The sequence below is a fragment of the Panthera tigris genome, chromosome C1 (genome assembly GCF_018350195.1).
Source record: "Panthera tigris isolate Pti1 chromosome C1, P.tigris_Pti1_mat1.1, whole genome shotgun sequence".
NCBI lineage: Eukaryota > Metazoa > Chordata > Mammalia > Carnivora > Felidae > Panthera > Panthera tigris.
In genome coordinates this window covers 10,973,923-10,990,927 of record NC_056667.1, presented here as the reverse complement: position 1 = coordinate 10,990,927, position 17,005 = coordinate 10,973,923, and the positions used below count along the sequence as shown (strand labels likewise).

Sequence of the window (17,005 nt, the reverse complement as noted above, 5' to 3'; positions counted from 1 at the left end):
CCTCTGGCTCTGCCGCTGCCGTGGCTGCTTCTAGGCCTCCACGCTGGCGCCTCTCCCTTCACCTGCCCCCAGCTCACACGGCTCCTGAGGATTCTACTCTAGGGCTGGCTCCCGCTCCTTCCCCCTCTCCCGTTGCAGAGCCTTAATTCTCCGACGTGTATTTTCAATCCCTAGCTCAACCCCAGGCCTCCCTGTGCCCACCTGCCCCTGGATGCCGACACGCTCACCTCCTGCCTCCTGCCTCCTCCTGTCCCCTAAACCCTCTCCGTAATGACGGTAATGGCGTCGTCACACTCCCAGCCCGCGGACCACCCCTCTCCACGGCTCCTGACGTTGTCCCTACTAGTTCCCCCAAAAAGCTCTCCAGCAAGCCCCGTGACACCACACCCTCCCCATGGCAACAGTGCAGGTGAGAGGCAGGATTGACTACAGTGGGCAGAGTGGTCCCCAAAAGAGATCTACGCCCCAAATCTGGATCCTGCGAGGATGCTCTGTTACAGGGCACAAGGGACTGTGCAGATGTAAAGGTTACTAGTCTGTGATCTTAAGAGAGGGAAAGCATCCTGGACTGTCCAGGTGCGACTAATCTAATCCCATGAACCCTTAAAAGCAAAGAACTTTCTCTGGCTGGAGTTGGACAGATGAGTCAGAACAGGGGATCAGAGAGATCTGTTGGTTTTCTTTTTTTTTAAATATTTTTGAGAGAGTGTGAGTGAAGTGGGGAGGGGCAGAGAGAGAGGGAGACGCAGAATCCAAAGCAGGCTCCAGGCTCCGAGCCGTCAGCACAAGGCTCAACGCGGGGCTCGAACTCATGAACTGCGGGATCATGACCTGAGCCGAAGTCGGGCGCTTAACCAACTGAGCCACCCAGGCACCCCAGGGATCTGAGAGATTTGAAGCACGAAAAGGCCTTGAGCCAATGCTGCTGGCTTTGAAGGTGAAGGGGCCCACAAGCCCGGAATGCGGGCGGCCTCTTGGGCTGGGAACCACTTCCGCTGACAGCCAGCCCGGAAAGGGGACCTCAGTCCGTAACAGCACAGGTTAACTTGCGCCAAGCACCCGAACAGACCTGGGAGCAGATTCTCCTTGGAGACTCTGGAAGAGCCCAGGTCCGCTGAGCATCTTGATTTTGACCTGGGGGCCCAGGGACAGAGAAACCAGCTGAGTCCACCCCAACTTCCGAAGTACAAAACCGGGAGATCATCCCCCTGTGTAGTAAATAGAACACAAATACAATGGCCCACATTTACTACGGTACTGACAACACCAGGCACTGATCTAAGCCCTTGACAGTGATTCACTATCAAAACGTGGTCCCTGCAACCACCCCCAGGGCACGTATACAAAGACCACAGCCGAGAACAGCTGCATAACTTGTCTGAGACCCTCCAGCCCACGAGAGCGGAGCCAGGCTCTGAACCGGCCGCCCGGTGGGGCAAGGTCACGCACTTGACTGCTCTGTCCCAGGGCCACTCCATCTGCTCTTCTCCCACCCAAATAACAAAGATCACCAACTCCTCCCCAGCTTAAAAGCCTTTTGGTGAGGGGGAGGTTCCTCTTCACGTGCTTAGCCTGGCTTCCATTTTGCAATGTCACCACCAACATGCCATTTCGTCCTTTTCTCCCAAGCCAAACTGTTCCCCAAACATCTCCGGACCTTTGCACCTGCTTTTTCAACACCTGGGGTGTCCTTTCCTACTTGCTCTGTCTGGAAAACCCCCAGACTTCCTTGTCTTTCCTTTTCTTTCCTTTTCCTTCCTTCCTTCCTTCCAGTGCAAGCGGGGGGGGGGGGGGGAGAGAGAGAGAGAGAGAGAGAGAGAGAGAGAGAGAGAGAATCTCAAGAAGGCTCCACCCTCAGGGCAGAGCCTGACACATGGCTCGATCCCATGACCGTGAGAGCAAGACCTTGAGGTGAGGGGTGCCTGGGTGGCTCAGTCGGTTAAGCGTCCGACTCTTGGTTTCAGCTCAGGTCATGAGCTCACAATTCATGAGTTTGAGCCCCGTGTCGGGCTCTGTGCTGACAGTGCAGAGCCTGCTTGGGATTCTTTCTCTCTCTCTCTCTGCCCCTCCTTCTTTCTCTCTCTCTCTCAAAATAAATTAAGAAACTTAAAAAAAAAAAAAAAAAGACCTGATCTGAGATCAAGAGTCAGACGCTTAACAGACTGAACCACCCAGGCCTCCCCAGGCTTCTCCTTAAAGAGGCAGCTCAAGTCTGGGCTTCTCTGAGGAGCTCCCTGACCCCCCGAGAGGATTCTTGTGGGGGGCTTCAATTCATAACCCCCACGCTCCTGATCAGTGGGTGCCGTGTCAACATTCCGTCCCCACACGCACCCCCCCACTGGAGGGCGCCACCCCAGCTAGTCGCGTGAAGGACAATCACCAGAATATGCACGTCGTGTTTCACGGACAGTCCTCACTCTGGATTTCGCCCGATGGAATCTCCCTAGCTTAGTGAGCTACTTTGATATTCCAGGGAACTCGGAAGGAATTTCAGATATTCCCAAAGCTAAATTTACACTCAAGGAATGAAACTTCTTCTTTCTGGAACTGCTGAGTCAGACAACCCGGAATCTGAAACGTGGCCCCCACCTCCCCTGTGACCAGCTGTGTGATTTTTCAACTTGACCTTTCTGCGTCCCATTTGCACATCTTTAAATGAGGATAACAGTGATGATAGCAGCTCCTACACCACAGGGGTTTTTTTTTTTTTTTGGAGAATGTAATTTTCTGCATACATACTCAGGATGTACAATATGTACAAAGTCACGGGAGGTGAAGTAGTCTACGAATGCACGCTGTAGCTGTTTGTATCATTTGTGTTATCGGAAAGATTGTGATCTTCTGCCTCACGTCCATTGGAATGGCTACTATCAGAAAAACAGGATAAGGGGTGCCTGGGTGGCTCCGTCGGTGAAGCATCCGACTCTCGATTTTGGCTCAGGTCACGATCTCACGGTTCAGGGGATCGAGCCCCGCGTCAGGCTCCGCACTGACAGCTCGGAGCCTGCTTGAGATTCTCTCTCTCTCTCCCCCTCCCCCCACCCCTCTCTCAAAATAAACAAATAAACTAAAAACAAAACCAAACCAGGATAAAACAAATGTTGACGAGGATGTGGAGAGAGTGGCACCTTGTGCCCCGTCGGTGGGAATGTAAAAAGGTGCAGCCGATGTGAAAAACAGGATGGTGGTTCCTCAAAAAATTAAGCATAGAATTATCATGCGACCCATCAAGCCCACCTTTGGGTATACATCCAAAAGAATGGAGAGCAAGGGCTTGAAGAGATATCTGTACGCCCATGTTCATGACGTTATTTACAACAGCCCAAAGGTGCAAACAACCCGGGCATCCACTGACAGAGGAGCCGATAAGCAAAATGTGCTGAAAACACGCCATGGAATATACACCACGGATGAACCACAAGAGGGCAGATGCTGCCTGAGTCCACTTACATGAGCATCTACCGCGGTCAGACTCACACAGACAGAAACCAGAAGGGTGGTGGCCAGGGCTGGCGGAGGGGGACAGGGTTTTGCAAGACGGGGAGCTCTGGAGGCGGACGGGGCTGACGGCTGCACCAGGTAAATGCCTTTAATGCCGCTGAGCTGTACGCTGAAGACATGGCAAGATGGAAACTTCTGTGTTATGTGCGCTTTGCCGCGATAAAAAAGAAATAAAAATGTTCTAAAAGGCGAGCAAAATGCGATCAGCCCTTTTCTATGAGCTTTATCCCCCCTGGAAGCCCTCCACCTGCCGGAGGGAAGGTAGGTTCATAAATGGCTGTGGTGGGAAGGGATCGATGAGACCGGCCCCGGGTTCCGGCTGCCAGCTCTCCAACAGGGGAGAGAAGAGTTTCCCGAGGACAGAGGAGACCTGCTCTGTGTCCGGGCTGTGATCTTCAGGGGATTTCTGAGCAGGGGTGAGAATGCTTCTCCGGACCAGGTCCACCTGTCACCCCGTCTCTCAACACACAGGGGTTCGCTCATAAGAGAAGCACAAACTAGAATGACACGGGCGCGATGTGTCACCTGTTAGGTCAGTGGAGATCCAGTCGGTAGACAACACGCACCAGGGAGGGTTGGGAAACAGGCGCCCATTCTGGCAGGACACCGCGTCGGTGGACCCCTGGTGGCCTATTTGGAGACGCCCATCAGAGGCACAGATGTTCGTGGCCTTTGACACAGCAGATACACCCACACGTCTGAGAAATGACGTAAACGAGGGGACGATCACCGCAGCCTTGTTTAATAATAATAAACAAGAATACGATGTAGGCTCTGATGGTTGTTTTTTTTATGTTTATTTTATTTTTGAGAGATTGAGAGAGAGCATGAGCAGGGGAGGGGCAGAGAAGGGGGGTACAGAGGATCGGAAGCAGGCTCTGTGCTGACAGCACACAGCCCGATGTGGGGCTCGAACTCATGATGATGGTTCTTCTCCAAGAGGCAGCCCAGAACTGGCAGGAGCCAAAGGGACAAGCGTCAGCCGGCTGTCTGGGTGCTGGGGTGTGTGTTAGATCCGTCTTGCTCCGTGATCCTGAGATCCCCCGTGAGAAGGGGGTGCAACACGCGAGACTGTTCCAATCAGGAAGGAGCCAGCTGGTAGGGCGCTGTGCACCCAGGGCGGACAGGCCAGGGCGGAGCAAGCATTCCCCCCCCCCCCCCCCGTGATTTCGGTCCTTTGCTCTGCTCCTTCACCCCCCACCCTCCCAGCCACAGCGCTGCGCTGCCTTGGGCTGTTCCGTAGCTCGGCGTTGGAGGGGATTCAGAAACCTCCCCAGTGTGGCCGGGTGAGTTCTCGGGGAGGGGCTGGGGTGGGTCAGCTGCCCACTGTTGAGCTCTTCCTCCTCCTCGCCTCTAAACAGAGTCCACGGGAACAGCATGCACGCTCCTCCGTCGACACAGGGGCTCCCACAGCATCACGAGGGGGGAGCCACGGGTGGCCGAGGAGAGAGAGGGAGGGCGCTGAAGCACGATCCTGGAGCCATCTCCACGGGACCCCACTCCCGACCTGAGTCTGGGGAGCGTGTCTAATGCGAAGGTTCCCAGCGGGGCAGCACGTCTAGGGGTTCATGTTTAACAAGCACTCGGACACGTGCGGACAATTCGACAACTACGGGCTGGCGGGATTTCTTCACTCTGGAAGAACGGAGCCCCTTTCTCAGCGGAGTCTGAGTCTCTAAACTCCAAAAATCACAGTTCACAGGCCGCAGCCAATCACACAAACTAAAATTCGCGAGGTTTATGTCTGAAATGAGCAAGGCTGAGGCTTTTGAACGGTGTGAAATGCGAGAGGGGAGATTCTGAATAGAGCCCCTCGTTGCTAGTCTGTGTGTGGCAGCCAGGCTGGTCATTTCAAAATTTTCAAAATGGAGGTCACCTCCCTTGTTCAGAATACCCCAGTTTCTGCCCATACTCTTCAGACAGGGTGGCCTGAAGGAGGCCTACTCATTTCTTAAGCTCTCTTCCTTCCCACTCTTCCTTCTGGACACACTGGTTTTCTCTCAGTCCCTTGGGCTCATAATATGCTCCTCTACCCCAGGGCCTTTGCACATGTCCTTCCCTTTCCCCCTTGTCCATTAAGTTGTCCTTATCCTCCATGTTCCTTTTCTTTAGAGCCCCAGTGTGAATAAAACAACATATGTCTCTGTGGGATCCCCTGACTTCTGTGTCTCTCTCCTGGCAGCTTTCTGATTGCACGGACCATGCCTGATTCTGCCATTGCCTTATCCCCAGGTTTGCCTCAGTGCTGAGGCTCCAGGTAAATATTTGTGGAAGGAATGAGTGATAACAGTGGTAAAACCTGGCCCGGCCAACACAGGCTTCCTATTGCCATCGGGGAACCAAACTCCTTACAGGATACAGAAAAAGGTCTGCAGGGCGAAACCCTGCAAATATCAATATTGATTTTTTCCCTGAGCCAGAGGATTACACGTGATTTTTATTTTCTCCCTTACACTTTGCTTTCTCCCAGTTTTTTTAAAACAATAAGCACGTAACTGCCTTCTATTATCAGAAAAAGTGAATGGTGGCAAAATAGAAGGACATCAATGACCAGAACAATCTGTCAGCCTGGCCAATTGAGTGTAAATCTCGAGAAGTATGACTGCCTATTCTTTAGGACTTACTCAGGTAAGTAAAACAATCATTTTTATTTGCTGGCTGTGCCCTCTGCCTAATTTTGAAGAAGTCTTTTTATTAATATGGATTTCTGAACTTTGTTTAGGGGAATGACCTATAGTGGCACAAACAACATAAACTATAAATCGACTGTTGAATTATTCCTCAGCGTGGACCATAGCTAACCAAGGGCGATTCTTTTTTTTTTTTAATTTTTTAAAATGCTTATTTATCTTTGAGAGAGACAGAGTGCACGTGGGGGAGGGGCAGAGAGAGAGGGAGACACAGCATCGGAAGCAGGCTCCAGGCTCCGAGCTGTCAGCACAGAGCCCGAGGTGGGGCTCGAACTCACCAACTGCGAGACCATGACCTGAGCTGAAACTGGACGCTTAGCCGACTGAGCCACCCGGGCGTCCCCAAGGGTGATTCTTCTAATCAGAAAGACCCAAGGAAGTCAGCAGAGAAGCGATTTTCACTTTGTCTTGTTTTATAAAACTAGAAAATGCTGTCACGTCTGCAGGTTCCAGTTGTTCAAAATGGACCGGTGTCCCTACAACCCTTTTCAAAGCAAATCTCCTCTCCCAAATCCATTTAAGCTTTGGGAAGAGGATTTGTCTGAGAGCAGACAGGAGCACCCATCAAAAGTCTGCTCACAAAATATTTGGCAACTCGTGTGTCATCTGAGCCAATATAAGCTTGTGCCTCTGGAAACACAGCCGATTGCTTCATAAATCAGTGCGACTATGGCTGGCGGTGGTGACTTACTTCTTAAACTAAGTCTGAGGAGCGGGAGGCAGTCAATTATTTTTATACGGTGAATGCAACTCAATTCCTGTCTGTGTAAAAATTGTTCTCATTAGTTCCTTTTTCCATACGGTTCCTCGTCTCGCCCCTGTCTGTGCACTTTTCAGGATTCTTCTCAGTCTCCATTTTATGAGCCCATAATAATGACCGTGGTGTCCTTTAGTTAGAAGCACGTGCCAGGCACTTTCTGTGCATTTCTCACTTAATTCTCACAACGATCCTGTCAGGTGAGTGGCTTATAGGCAGCGAAAATGAGCTCAGAGAGATCAAGTCATTTGCTTCAAGTCACACAACCAGCAAGTGACTTAGTGAGATTCAAACCCAGGCCTGTCTGTCTATCTCCAAACCCTGTGCTTTTAATTTTTTTTTAAGTGTTTACTTATTTTTGAGAGAGAGAGAGAGAGAGAGAGAGAGAGAGAGAGAGAGAGAATGAGTGGGGAATGGGCAGAGAGAGAGGGAGACAGAGTCCAAAGCAGGCTCCAGGCTCTGCTGTCAGCACAGAGCCCGACATGGGGCTCCAACTCACAGACCGGGAGATCATGACCTGAAGTCAGATGCTCAACTGACTGAGCCACCCAGGCACCCCCAAAGCCTGAGCTTTTAAAAATTACTATAGTTTTCTAATATCATACTCAGGTTCAAAACACAGATCTCTATTTCTACCTTGGCCAGACATGAAATAAAACTACCCAAGACCTGTCCCTTGTTATGATAAAGAAGAATCTGCAATTCTTTTTCTTTACCCTGACTGTGCACTGAACAGATTTTCCGTGTCCTTGTAGGGAGACCACACCATGGATGAGAACCTTAAGGGGAGGTCCACTGACTTATTTTTAAGTCGGAGAGTTTATGATAAACACTCTCAGTTGCAAGTATCACTTAAGTATACAAAAATCAATTGTTTCTCTATATTGTCAATGAACACGGGGACACCAAATTAACACTATAATACCATTTTCAAGTTTATTTATTTTGAGAGAGAGAGACAGAGTGGGGGAGGGGCAGAGAGAGAAGGAGAGATAGAGAATCCCAAGCAGTCTCTATGCTGTCAGCAGGGAGCCCAATGTAGAGCTTGAACTCATGAACGGTGAGATCATGAACTGAGCTGAAGTCAGATGCTTAACTAACTGACCCACCCAGGAGCCCCAACAATATGACATCACTTATAATCATTTTAAAAAAAGATAAGATATTTAAGTGTATATCTAGCAAAACATGCACAGCGCTGGTATGCTAAAAATGACAGAGTATTTGTGGAAGAAATCAAAGACCCCCTGGAAAAAAGGAGAGACATACCATGTTCATGGATTGGAAGACAATATAGTAAAGATACCAATTCTCATACTGATTATAGGCTTATATACAATTCCTATTAAAATTCCAGCAAGAGGGACACCTGGGTGGCTCAGTTGGTTAAACGTCTGACTCTCGATTTTTGCGCAAGTTATGATCCCACAGTTTTGTGGGTCTGAGCCCTGAATTGGGCTCTGTGCTGGCAGCACGGAGCCTGGTTGGGATTCTCTCTCTCTCTCTCTCTCTCTCTCTCTGCCCCTCCCCCTCTCATGCTGTCTCTGTCTCTCTCAAAATAGATAAATAAACTTAAAAAATTTTTTTTTAATTTTTTTTTAACGTTTTTATTTATTTTTGAGACAGAGAGAGACAGAGCATGAATGGGGCAGGGGCAGAGAGAGAGGGAGACACAGAATCGGAAGCAGGCTCCAGGCTCTGAGCCATCAGCCCAGAGCCCAACGCGGGGCTCGAACTCACGGACCGCGACATTGTGACCTGAGCCGAAGTCGGACGCTTAACCGACAGAGCCACCCAGGTGCCCCAAAAAATTTTTAAAAAAATAAAGAAAATTCCAGCAAGATATTTTGTATATATAGACAAGCTTTTACTAAAATTTCTGTGGAAAGGCAAAAGAATTAAAATGGGTAAAAAGACGTTTTTTTAAAAAAGAAAAATAAAGTGGGAGGAACCGCTCTACCCGATTCAAGACTTGCATAACTACAGTAACGAAGACCACATCGTACTGGTAGAGGGGCAGACACCTAGATCCACGAAACGTAACAGGAAACTCAGAAACAGCTCCCCCACAAGTATGGCTAAGTGGTTTTTGACAGTTTCAAAAGGAGTCCAACGGAGAAAGGATGGTCTTTCCAACAAATGGTGCTGGAGCCACGTCATATCCACATGCAATCAAAATGAACCCGGACTGAAATCTCGCATCATATACAAAAACGAACTCAAAATGGTGCATAGGTTTAAACATAAAATATCTATAAAACTTTCAGAAGAAAATGTATGAGAAATCCTCGGGAATCAAGGACCCGGTGACATGTTCTTAGACATGATTCGAAAAGCATGAGACTTCAAAAAACCTGAAATTTATTTTTCGAAAGTCAGGTAAAATAAAAGACAGTGATAACACGAGTTGCTGGTGAGGATGCAGGGAAACCGTGTCTCATACACTGCTGGTGGGAATGCAAAATGGTCCAGCCGCTCTGGACAACAGTCTGGCACTTCCTTTGGAAACCATACACTTACCATATGATCCAGCAAGCACCCTCCCGAGCATTTATCCCAGAGGAATAAAAACTTGTGTTCACACAAAAATCTGTGCACAAATGTTCATAAGCAGATTTATCCGTAACAGCCCCCAAATTAGAAACAACCAGAATGCCCTTCAATACGTGAATGGTTAAACAAATGGAATATTACTCAACATCTATACCACGGAATATTACTCAACAATACAAAATAACAGATGATCTCAAGGACGTTATGCTGAGTGAGGGAAAAAAAAAACCACAAATGATCTCAAAAGGTCACCTGGGGTATAATCCATTTATATAACATTTTCTTTTTTTTTTTTTTTTAATGTTTATTTATTTTTGAGACAGAGAGAGACAGAGCATGAACGGGGGAGGGTCAGAGAGAGAGGGAGACACAGAATCTGAAACAGGCTCCAGGCTCTGAGCCGTCAGCACAGAGCCCGACGCGGGGCTCGAACTCACGGACCGCGAGATCGTGACCTGAGCCGAAGTCCGACGCTTAACCGACTGAGCCACCCAGGCGCCCCTATATAACATTTTCAAAATGTTATACACATCACAACAGTCTCCGAAAGCTCTAGAAAGGGCGAGAGGCCATTGCCCAAGCCAGGTACTTCAGATGGCCCTCGCTGTCAGGCCCAGAGCAGGGGTCAGACACCTGCTCCATGCCCCCCTTCTAAATGGGTGCTGGGGAGGGGACAATGGGTGGGACATCCGTACACGTGGCCAGCAGAGGACAGAGGGCACATCACACTTTGCCTCATACCCATCTCTGCTACATATGCTGGGAACACCCAATATATTCGGCAGTTGGGTTACTGGTGGCACGTGAAACGCAGATGCAAGCCAGAGGGTGTGCTTTAGAAGAGCCTGGAATCCACAAGAACAGTAAGGCTGCGTGGAGGGGGGCGGGGGGAGGTGCTGGGAGTGGCGGGAACAGCTCTTACCTCTAAAACAAGGTCTGAGTCTTCATGCCTTCCAACAGTAGTGCTTTTATTCAGGACAAGAAAGCCTTCTGCGCTCTTTAGGTAGGCTTTCATACCGTCTGCTTTCCCTGCATAAGGTTTTCAGAAAAAACTCCGTTAGGAAAATGCAGTCTTCTGGTCACTCAACACCACCACATGGAGAACGGGACGAAAAACGCACCGTATTGTTCAAAGGAGAAATCAGCAGGCGTAGGGGAAGGTAGACGGGCTTCCCCAATGACCACACTTTTGATTCTGCAGATTTCTGAGGCTCCCCCCCTTTTTTTTTTAACATTTATTTCTTTTTGAGACAGAGAGAGACAGAGCATGAACAGGGGAGGGGCAGAGAGAGAGAGGGAGACACAGAATCGGAAGCAGGCTCCAGGCTCTGAGCCGTCAGCCCAGAGCCCTTCACGGGGCTCGAACTCATGGACGGCGAGATCGTGACCTGAGCCGAAGTCGGCCGCTTAACCGACTGAGCCACCCAGGCGCCCCTGTTTATTTATTTTTGAGAGAGAGAGAGAGACTGAGCACAAACGGGGGAGAGGCAGAGAAAGAGCGGGAGACACAGAATCGGAAGCAGGCTCCAGGCTCTGAGCCGTCAGCCCAGAGCCCATCACGGGGCTCGAACTCATGGACCGCGAGATCGTGACCTGAGCTGAAGTCGGATGCTTAACCGACTGAGCCACCCAGGCACCCCTGAGGCTCCCCTTTTAAACAGTGACATTTAACAAAGATGAGCTTGGTTCTGACAATCAGACAGGAGACTTTTTTTTTTTTTTTTTTTTTTTTTTTTTTACATGACTCGGAGCACAAACCACCAGTAGCTGAAAAAACCCAACGACAAATCTGAATTCCACTGATAATCGCTGTGCGCCTCCCATTAAGCACAAGGGGAGTTATCTGACACAGTAAGTAATCGTGTTCCTAACCAGCCCCCTACTAGCTCTGTGACTTTGGGTGAGTTACTTCTCTCTCTATGCCTCAGTTTCCTCATCTGTAGAACGGGATCAATAATACTCTGTACCCCGAAGGGTTCCATGAGGATGAAATGCAAACATACGTGTGAAACATTCAGAGTGGACATCTGTCCTATTATTATTATTATTGTTACAAACGTTGGATCTAAAGAATTCTAAGCTTCCACAGAATTCCTGAAACTGATGAGTCAGTCGGTGAGGGAATGGGCTTTACATGACACTTTCTTTGAATCATCGTGAGTCACTCCGTTACTTTATACACTTAAGGGAAGAGGGGTGACTTTGAAAGGCAAAGTATTAAGACTCTAGCTTGGAGATCTGATCAGGACTCTGCACCTATCTTCCCCCAACGTTTTATTAGGAAGATGTCAAAGATCCAGGACCGCTGAAAGAACTCTTTCCTGTCCACCACCTAGATCCTACAAGTAACATTTTGCTATTTTTGCTCTACCACACCTCCATTCGTCTATCCATTCACCTAACCATTGTATAGTCTGATGCATTTCAAAGTAAGTTCTACACTGGTTTCCTAACATGGAAAAATGTCAGTGACTTCAGTAGGATCCAAAACGCTAATGATTCATATGGTGCTTGGATTCTGATTCGAGATACGTCCAGTCACACAGTGTGACATCCCCCATCGCAACGGCCAGGCCAAGGAACGGAAGTCCCTGTCTTTTCAACTGAACGGTCCCTGAAACGTGAAGCTGTCGGACTGCGGAGAAAAACAAAGACCCTCTCGTTGTGATCCTACAGAGTCTTGGGTCTGGTTCTACTCTTCATCGACGTCTCCATCATCAACTATTGAATCCCTACTAAGTGCCAGGCACTGTGCTATCCTTTTACACACAACTGCTTCTTTTCTTTTTTTTTTTTTCTTTTTTTTTTTTAACGTTTATTTATTTTTGAGACAGAGAGAGACAGAGCATGAACGGGCGAGGGGCAGAGAGAGAGGCAGACACAGAATCTGAAACAGGCTCCAGGCTCCGAGCCATCAGCCCAGAGCCTGACGCGGGGCTCGAACTCACGGACCGCGAGATCGTGACCTGGCTGAAGTCGGACGCTTAACCGACTGAGCCACCCAGGCGCCCCTCACAACTGCTTCTTTTCAACCTCAGAACAACCCTGCGGGGTAGGTATGTCGGTACTGTCCCACTCTACAGTCCCTCTGAGACCCGGAGAGATTAGGGTCACTCAGCGGCAAGTGTCAGGGAGGCAACTCTGAGCCTCTGCGTGTAACTGCCGTAGCATCCGCCCGCAGCTCAGCCTTCCGCACAACTCCGCGAATGCTGGGTGGGGCAGAGCGGGCTGGGGGGAGCTGCACTGTCCGCTGACACTTGGGATGTGCAGTAACAGAGAGTCCTTGACAATGAGGATTCCACCCCCTGAAAGGAAGAAGAGACCCCACGGGTGTTGGGGGGAGTAAGAGAAATAAAAATAAGCCAGATAGTTTATTTTCTATTTGTAAGCTCTGAGAGCTACAGATGCCTCGTAAGTATTGATGATCTCATAGAGGGAGAGATACATTTTGTTAAGTTCACCGTCACTAACAGAAGGGGACAGGCATCTCCTCTTCCAAAAGACCCATGCTCTGTTGTCATCAAATGACTTCAATTATTTACTTCAGCTGCAGCGGACCACGTTGTCAAGCCACACGTTCAAACCTGATGCAAACCTGGGAGAAACGTCTCTTCTGCAGGAAAACCACGGGAAATGCCACTAAACTGAACCCCAGAACTTGGGCCAGGTGCATGTCTGAGTTTTAGCTCTCACCCCAGAGGTTCCCAGGGCTGGTGCCTTCTCTCTGCTCAGATGTCCCTCCTTGTGGCCACCTGCCACGGAGCCTCGTTTCCTTCCTTGTACTCATCACTCTCGGACATTTTCTTGTTCCTTTCTTTAGCTGTGTCTGTTGTTTGTTTCCCTTTCGCTGAGATGTGTGCTCCAGGAGAGCCAGAACTGTGTTGTTTTTGTTAAGGGACAATTCTTCATGGGTATCTCGTGTTGGTACCCATCTTTGGAGCAGAGGCATCGGCAAATTTTGTCCTGTGTCTTCTGCCAGCATCTATAAGCTGGCCAGGCTACCTTACTAGCTCACACACAAGGTAAAACCTCAGACCCTTTGCGGTTCCTGACAGTTTCGCTGGTTACCCCATCTCCAGCACCTGGAGCAGCGTCTGACACACAGTAGGTGCTCAATGAACAGTAGCCGAATGAAGGGAAATACAAACGGCACATCAAAGCAAATCTGTGCAGCCAGTTGGCTACGAATCTCCCTATTCAGTGTCTGCCTTCGACATCCTTCTTGGAAAACCTAAATTCTATCTGTAGCTTTTGGGTTGGACAATATTTCTGCACCTTCATCTTGCCCTGTGCAGTCACTCCCCTGCCTGAAAACACGGTAGAAAGTAATTTGAAACGTGTTAAACTCTGTAAATTCGTTCTTAGTGCCCTGAAGCACCAGGCATAGGCAAAGAACCTCAGTCACCTGCCCTGCATCCCTCCGGACCACTTCGGATGCCTCAGAATCGGGCTAGAGAAGCAATATTTCTTGTGAGGGCTCCAGGTCTTCAGTGTCCTGGGAGCTGCAGAAGTTCCTCAAGGAAGGGAAGGTTGGGGCAGGGGTGGGTGTTGCCCCTAAATCAGGGGAACCAAAGGGCACCCCGCTAATCCCGGCTGTACCCCATAGGATAGCTTAAAGCGGCACATGTGGTGCCAAGGAAGGTTCTGGAAGCTCCCGCGCAGGCTACTTCCGGAGGCAGAGTGGGTGGGGGGCCTGCATTTTAGGGAGGACGGCCTGCTGTCGGGACACCTGCTCTGGGGTGCTCCCGGGGACCCAAGTGTGGACCTGAGAGGAATTCGAGCTCGGGGTGCGTGGGTGGGTGGGGCCGGGTCCCGAGCCTCCTCTCCAAGCTCTTGACCTCGCAGGGCCGACCCGGTCGGGCCCCAGGTCTCCGCCCGCTGCCTCCTCCCGGTGCCGCACTCACCTGGCCGGAGGGAGAAGCCCACGCCCAGTCGCCCTCCGAGAGCCCCGCGGGCTCGGGAGGCGGCCTGGCCGCGCTCCCGCGGAGTCTCCAGCCGGCGGCCAGCACCCCGCGCGCCTGCCCGCCCGGCCTGTGTACGTGCGTCGCCATGGCAACGCCGCCGGGCCGCCGTGAGGGGCGTGGCCTGCGCGGCGGGCGGGGGCGGGAGGCGTGGGGACCCCGGCGGCGTGCGGGGCGAGCCCTCGAGGAGCCCAGCCTGCGGCGGCGCCCCGGGGCATCCCCGGGCCCGCCACCAGGGGTTCCCCGGGCCCGTTTCACAGATGGGGACACGGAGGCTCCGAGGTCACAGAGATAGGCCACGGTTTTCCAGGGAGGAAGGAGCCGACGCGAGAATCCTTCCTGTCTACTATCCTTTGCTCTGGCTGGAGGCGTGAAGGCGGGGTGGGAGGGCGATGGCGCTGAACCCGGAGAAGCTCAGGGGTTGGTAGCTCCTGCCCCCCCGAATCTCTAGTCCTCTCTGCTGCAGACGAGAAAATAGAGTAAGCTGGGGGGGACCACCACCCAGGTGGGAGGGGGATGGGAGGGGGATGGGGGGGATGGGAGGGGGATGGGAGAGGGATGGAGTGGAAGGAACGATTTTGAAAGAATGAGGCTTTTTTCCCATGTGCTGGGAAAAGGATATTTCCAAACCGCCAACCCCACTAACAATGTGCCTGCCCTTTCTTGTCAAAACTGACGTTTATTCATTCATTTGTTCTTCATCTCTACAGACATCCCCTGGGTCCCCAGAGTTGAGCTGCATCAGTCACCACTGTCCCTGAAGCCCCCACCATGGGCACCGGGCTGGAGGGTGGGGTATCGGAGGAAACATGCAAATCCCAAGAACTCCCGCCCCCCCCCCCCCCATGTCACCTGTTTCAGACCAGCCCCTTGTGCAGGGGAGCAGAACAGCCCAGCTGACTCTGGAAAATGCTTCCAATCCCTGGCAGGAAATGGCTGGCAAGGTGCCTCAAGAAAAACTCAAAGCGTTTAGGAAAGTTGAAATATGGCAGACTCTACCCCAGTCAATCAGAACAAGAGCTAAGAGAGAAGTCATGGAAATGGGTATAGTGAAGATGCTCAAACATGCCTAGAGGCTTTTAGCAATGCGGATTCCCCAGCACAGGCCCGATCACAGATCCTGAGTAGGCGGATGTGGAGCACGGCCCAGGAATGTGCATTTGTTACAAGCGTGGCAACCCCCTGACTTACGCAGTAGAACTGCAGAGACCTTCCCTGGAGCCTTGCCATAGAAATCTCTTCCAGGGCCTCACCCAGCCTGGAAGGTTCTGCCTGGGTCAATTCTGCACAACCAGAAAGACCCCAGGCATAAAGTTTGAGGAGTGACCACAGAAACTAGGGCCTGATTAGTAATAGCTTCACAGGAACAGGGAGGGTCAGGCTCAATTCCCCAAGGCCTTTCTACCCCAGGGCCTTTGCACTTACTGTTTCCTCTCCCTAGAAACTACTTGCACCAGAGATCTCCTTCACCTCCTTTAGATTTTACTCAAATGCCACCTCACTTAAAATTCTTTAAAAAAAAAAACCAACAAAACAACCCAATAGACAAGAAGGAGCAACAAGACAAGAACAAAACAAAATAAAAACCCTGACACTCTATCCCTCTTCTGTTCATCTTACCGCTTGTCATTTCTCATATTATCTTATTTATTTATCTCATTTGTCTATCTCTCTGCCCCACCCTCTATTAGAAACTAAGCTCCACGAGGGCAGGGATTTTATTATTCTGTTCAGTTCACTGCTGGATCACCAGTACCTAGGACGGTGCCTGAGTGCGAGAGTGAGCAGGGGTGGCCCTTGACATCCGCCCACAGCTGCCTGGCCTCCTGCCTTCTTGGACTGCTGATCCGATCTGTCCTTATCCCAGGACGTGGGCTTGTCTAACCACCTGCCTGGACGGTGGGCTCACGGGAGGCCTGAGCACCATCCCTACCAGCACCCCCACCTCCATGCTTGCCTTTAGTCCAGTTCTCATCCTCAATACGAGTGGAGGGGGTAGACTTGCTTACCGCCAGGCAGGCCATGAGCTGGAGCAACCCATGGGGCCCGATCGGCTTTCAGAGGTCATCTCTCAGTGAAGAACGTTGAACCGAGAGCACAGCCGACTTTCAGACCCCCTGGAGCAGAGATTGCTGAATCTGGACTCGACTCCCCTCCCCACAACATGCCGCCGTCGTCTCAAAGGGAGCGTGTCCCATTTTAATTTCAAAAGGAAAATAAAACACCCCAGTAACTTGAGACTTTATGATTTTTTGGACTGAGAGGGAGTTGTAACTTGCAATTAAACAATGATGGGGGGTGGGGGTAGGGGCGCCTGGGTGGCTCAGTCGGTTAGGCGTCCGACTTCGGCTCGGGTCACGATCTCACGGTTTGTGAGTTCGAGCCCCACGTCGGGCTCTGTGCTGACAGCTCAGAGCCTGGAGCCTGCTTCGGATTCTGTCTTCCTCTCTCTCTGCCCCTCCCCTGCTCACGGTCTGTCTCTCAATAAATAAACGTTAAAAAAAATTAAAAAAAAAAAACAATGATGGTTAAAAATACTTCTG

At 50.6% G+C, this 17,005-nt stretch overlaps 1 protein-coding gene and 1 long non-coding RNA gene across 11 annotated transcripts in view; one reads left to right on the top strand and one right to left on the bottom strand.

The window, feature by feature from the left end:
* The window catches only part of FHAD1 (forkhead associated phosphopeptide binding domain 1), a 133,294-nt gene extending 118,774 nt beyond the window's left edge, over positions 1 to 14,520 (bottom strand). For all 10 annotated transcript variants that reach the window (XR_006221068.1, XR_006221069.1, XM_042996055.1 and 7 more), the window contains exons 1-2: positions 14,406 to 14,520; positions 10,424 to 10,530 (exon numbers count right to left, since the gene is read on the bottom strand). Coding sequence is in view for 8 of the 10 variants with exons in the window: in XM_042996055.1 (XP_042851989.1) it covers positions 10,424 to 10,516 (93 nt within the window). In the remaining 2 variants the exon portion in view is untranslated. The remainder of the gene's footprint in view (positions 1 to 10,423; positions 10,531 to 14,405) is intronic.
* A 70-nt stretch (positions 14,521 to 14,590) lies between these two features.
* Positions 14,591 to 16,700, top strand: LOC122241160. Its single transcript, XR_006221156.1, has 2 exons — positions 14,591 to 14,941; positions 15,324 to 16,700. It is a non-coding gene; the product is annotated as an uncharacterized LOC122241160 (long non-coding RNA).
* The last annotated feature ends 305 nt before the right edge of the window (positions 16,701 to 17,005 follow it).